At 45.4% G+C, this 5,075-nt stretch overlaps 1 protein-coding gene across 1 annotated transcript; it reads right to left on the reverse strand.

Moving 5' to 3' along the window:
• Positions 1 to 2,814: 2,814 nt before the first annotated feature.
• On the reverse strand, positions 2,815 to 3,795 carry LOC104947392 (genetic suppressor element 1). Its single transcript, XM_010773395.1, has 2 exons — positions 3,616 to 3,795; positions 2,815 to 3,221 (listed from the first exon to the last, which is right to left on the reverse strand). The coding sequence occupies exons 1-2, from the start codon at positions 3,758 to 3,760 to the stop codon at positions 2,887 to 2,889; spliced, it is 480 nt and encodes a 159-aa protein (XP_010771697.1). The 5' UTR covers positions 3,761 to 3,795; the 3' UTR covers positions 2,815 to 2,886.
• Positions 3,796 to 5,075: the final 1,280 nt, after the last annotated feature.

A 5,075-nucleotide genomic window follows, 5' to 3' on the forward strand; every position in this document is an offset into this window, starting at 1 on the left:
AGCATGAAAACTAGACGCAGGGGGTAAACAGTTAGCTGACTCCGTCCAAAGGTAAAATAAACTGCCTGCAAGCACCACTTAAACTCACAAGTGTGTTATCTTTCTTGTTTAATCCCTTAAATTAAAGGTTAAGGAATATGTCCCAGAGTACTAGACTATAGATTTAAATAATACAGATATATAAAAGTACAAATATTCTCTTCTAACTCCCAGAAAGAAAACTAATAATTATAATTATAACAATCTATTCCAGTCATAAAAGGACAACCTTTACCCTTCTCATTTTGGGCAGGACATTTGTTTCTCATGTATTTAACACACACTTACCTGCACACACAAAAAAGAAGAAAAACGCCCACAGTGACACACTTTTCCACCAGACATTCCGTAAACTAACAGGTGCAGGGGGTAATGGGGTCTTTGCTGGTATCACAGTAGCATACAACTATGATTTATGGACTGCAGTCAGCCCCCTTCCTCCCTGCCTGTTCCCTCTGGTCGTCCTGTCAGGTTGGCAACAGGGAAACGCAATGCTGGTTATGTAGTGCATTGTGCGGTATGTGAGTTTGTTTGTTCTGCTCCTCTGGCGGTGGACAACACACACACACACACACACACACACACACACACACACACACACACACACACACACACACACACACACACACACACACACACACACACACACACACACACACACACACACACACACATACAGGCAGCAGTGGGGTGGTAAAAAACGGTTTCTTCACAGCTGTGTGTATGCAGGGATATCAGTTGGCAGGTCTTGTGTCTCACACTTGGAGTGCTTGTCAAATACTCGGCTATCATGACGGACACTCACCTCTGCTCTTGTGCGTTAAGTCGCTGTGAACTGACATGAACCCCCTTTGGAATGAGCTAGCAGTGTGTGTGAGCTCACTTATATTTTGTATAGCAAGTGTGTGTGTGTTGTCAGTCACCTCTCTCCTGAAACATTATTCCAGCCGCAAAAAATAGTCCAGCTCTAATTGCCTTCGTCTTCCTTTGCCTCCACTAATCAAATTAGACTACAGAGAATTCTAATTAAACTCTGCCTGCATCTGATGACACTGGGTTCAAACACACACAAACTTTCGAGGATCCACATCACTACACGTTGACTAATGTGCATGTTGTCGGTTTTATTTTCCACTTATGTGCAACCAGATGAGTAGCGGTTTAACATTAGAGTGCAAAGAGGTGACTGGTTTATAAGCTTCCGAGGAGCTGACCACCACAATGACTAAAGTGCATTAAGAATGGGTGTGGAGGTAATGGTGCTCTCTTTGAGTTGGTTTGTATCTTCGATTTTATAATATAGTAGTGCATTCATAGGAAACAATGGTTTATCTAAATTGAGTTAATGTGTATGTGTGTGTATGAGGGAAAAAAAGGAAAACAAATGTGAAGGAGCGAGAAAGGGTATATGAGGTAGATGGATGTTTATTTGATCTATTAAAGTTACTTTATATTGTTTTTGTTTATATCTGGGTTTTTTGTGAAAGAGGAATATTTGTTTACAGTGAGTCTTTAGCAAGTTACAGAAAGCTTTGGCAATGTTCACACAGACAGACAGAGGATCCTTCACTATCACTTTTTAATATACATGTAGAACACACACACACACATATACACACACACGCGTGTGCGCACACACACACACACCACATGTCATTGATCCTAAAATCTTCCCTGCACTTTTAACGGCACCGCATGGTGGGTAAAGAATCGAGGGTGCTCGATTCTTTACCCACCATGCGGTGCCGTTAAAAGTGCAGGGAAGATTTTAGGATCAATGACATGTGGTGTGTGTGTGTGTGCGCACACGCGTGTGTGTNACTGCGAGAAAGAAAGGAAAGCAGATGGATGTCTCAAGAGTCTTTCCAAATCAAGCCTGGCAGGAACGCACTGTGCAGGACCAGCAAATGATCTAGGCCTCCCTGTTTGTGTTTGCATGTGTGTGTGTGTGTGTGTATGTGTATGTGTATGTGTATGTGTGTGTATGTGTATGTGTATGTGTATGTGTGTGTGTGTGTGTGTGTGTGTGTGTGTGTGTGTGTGTGTGTGTGTGTGTGTGTGTGTGTGTGTGTGTGTGTGTGTGTGTGTGTGTGTGTGTGTGTGTGTGTGTGTGGGCGAATGTGTGTGTTATCTTCAATCTGCAGCCTGTGAGCTGTGATTCAGCAATTATCCAGCAGGGTTGCTGATACTGGATGTGTGTATCTCTCCTGTCCTACCAGTACAGCATTAGCCTCACTTCTAGATCGCACACAGCAACCCAAATACAGGCACAGTAACAAAGGAGGGTAAGCTGGGGGCTTATGCTGTGCAAGGTTGAGAGGATTAGCCGAGAATTAGCCTTTGTGTATCTTAGCCGTCCCACTCGCTGCCTGTTTCAAACCGCTGCCCATTTGAAATGAAACAGCATCAGGACATCATCTCTTTCATCATCAGGACCCCACTTTACTCCCTACATCAACACCTAAACATAGATGCCTGTTTGCCGTCAGACCTGGAAGGCAGCATGGACAGAAATAAATTAGACATGATGTTTCTAACGGGGTCTATTTTTTTTAAAGCAAACTTCTAAAGCCTGCCAGCTTCTGAGGCTTCAGAACGCAGACACAACTGTCCCTTTAAAGCTAGCCCAGACAGACAGCTAAACATCACAAAAATAGTGTTGGCAATGAACACATGCATTGTGTGTCCTGCACAGTGCGTTCCTGCCAGGCTTTCTGGTGTCACAGAGAACCCAGAACTGCTTTTCTCCATCAGATAACGAGGGCAAAACAAGTGTTGTAGTGTTGTGTAAATAACTACTGCTAGGCCTGAAAACTGTAAGAGGGTTTAAACACTGGGATTGTTGTCTCACCTGTGTGAGTCTGTCCTGTGGTCTAGTACATCTCCGGGCCGTCCTATGTCCAGGTGCTGCTCCAGAACCTGCTGGCGGAATTCAGACACCTGGTACTGACGGTCCTCCTTCTCCTGCCGCAGCTTACGTTGCCGTGCCAGCCACCTCTCCTCCTCATTGGCTCTCTGAGCTAACATTGAGGCTGAGAGCGCTGTCCCCACAGCGCCGGCCCCCAGGAAGAGGCCGTGGCCTGGGATCAGACCTGGGATGGGATGATGTGATTGGACCATTGAAGGGTGGAGTCCTGGTGGGACAGGTTTGGGACCTGGAGGGGCGAGCTCTTTGGTTTTATCTGTGGTAGTTGGAAAGGACAGTGTGAACATTTTGATATTAGGGCTTCAACAAATGATAACATTAATTGGAAAATTATTTTAGCAGTAGTTTAGTATATTAAATGTCAGAAACGGCATGGTCATTGTGTGGGGGACATTGCTTGTTTGGTCTTAACAAAACACCTAAAATGTTTTTTTGAGTGACCACAGTAAAAAGAAAAAGGGAGAGAAAGGACTTGTTCAGCAAATAACTCCTGACTGACAAGTAACTCATTGTCATTAAGTGTTTACTGTGAAAAACATAATTATGGAATAGTTCATTAAAAGACTCCATCTCATATACAGTGTTTTGCAGGGACCAGTGTTTGTAATCAGTATGATTGTAGCTTAAGGGAGCTACAGTGAGACACATACCAGCCCGGTTAGGGGTGAGTCTCTCGGGCTTGGTCCGGTCCTCCTGCCCCCTCATGGCGTGGAGCTCGGCCAGGTAGTGGCTCTCCATGGCCTTGGAGGCCTGCAGCTCCTTCTCCCTCAGCGCTCTCTCGTTCTGCCTCTCCATTTCCTTCTCTCTTTCTCTCTCCCTCTCCCTGTCTCTCTCACGCTCTCTTTCTCGCTCCCGTTCTCTCTCCCTCTCCAGCTCCTTTTCCCGTTCTCTCTCCCTTTCTCGCTCTCTCTCCCGTTCTTTTTCTCTTTCCGCCTCACGCTCTCTCTCTTTTTCGCGTTCTCGGTCTCGCTCCCGCTCCCTCTCTCTCTGCCGTAGCTCATCCTCCAGCTGATGCCTAAAAAACAAAAGGGGACAGGAAGTCAGTCACATGAGGAAATAAATCACGGCACACTGTGGAGATCTACTGCATGCGTGCACTACTGATTGTACATGTCCTTGGATTAAGGAGACTTTACCTCTCAGACTGCAGTGCCGACAGAGAGGGGTGAGTGAAGTCTCCAGGATAGCGCACTCCTTGGAGGTGCATGTGAACGGAGGGATGCATGGGAGGGAGAGCTCCCCCTCCTGGCAGCTGATAGAAAGGTGACCTCATAGCAGAGAGACAGAACGGGTCGTCCATCCTGGGATAAAAAGAGGAAGAGAAGTAGTCAGTCCCTTTGTGCGACATTCACTATCATTAACCTGTGCGCTTCTCCCAAAGAAGCGACATCACAGGGTCTTCCATCTTTGAAGAAAAGCAGCAGCGTCTGTCAGCTAACCTCAATCACCACACAGCAGCCAGCGAGAGACTTGGCTGTGTGTTTTTGTGTATGTGTGTGACAGCCACTGCTCATCCCCTCATTAAATCCATTACAGCGCAGTGTGTGATGGGTGCTGCAGTGCTCTGATCTCCCTGGTTGACAGACCAGGGGCACGCAGCCTGTGAGATGGCCCAGAGCAAGCAGGGTCCTTCGCAGCACACAGAGTATACACGATCATACGTAGGAAACATTACAAATCAATGTATTTTCAAACAAACATCTCACATACATTTTCTGCTGCTGGTGTTTTCTGTGTATGACCACTGGGTTGTCACTCCGATAAAGAACTCTATAAATCAATAAGCAAAGATCCTGAAACAAAACTAATTTCCTTTTTTCTTTTTCTTTTCAGTTGTGAGCAGGAAACGTCTCATCTCAGATGTATAAACACTTCCAGGAATCATTTATGGTAATCTCCCACAAAGCATGCATGAAAAAGCTCCAGATATATGGGATTAAGTGGCAAAACCAGCAGCCGCTCTCTTATGGCTGTTCATATTTTATTCATACGCATAACCAAGCTCGGGTTAAGACTAGGGAAATGGGTCCTGCTATTCACTGCCTTGGTGTAAGAAGCTTAGAAATAAATAAAACTGCTTCATTAATAAATCAATACTGTGTTTTGTTTG

Source organism: Notothenia coriiceps, unplaced genomic scaffold (assembly GCF_000735185.1).
Source record: "Notothenia coriiceps isolate Sejong01 unplaced genomic scaffold, NC01 NC01_scaffold00000339, whole genome shotgun sequence".
Taxonomy (NCBI): domain Eukaryota; kingdom Metazoa; phylum Chordata; class Actinopteri; order Perciformes; family Nototheniidae; genus Notothenia; species Notothenia coriiceps.

Excerpts from the sequence above, each read along its gene's own strand:
- LOC104947392 (XM_010773395.1), bottom strand. The coding sequence starts at position 3,760 with ATGGAGAGGCAGAACGAGAGAGCGCTGAGGGAGAAGGAGCTGCAGGCC. Across the intron at positions 3,222-3,615 it reads ACTCACCCCTAACCGGGCTG|ATAAAACCAAAGAGCTCGCC; the intron begins GTATGTGTCTCA and ends CAACTACCACAG.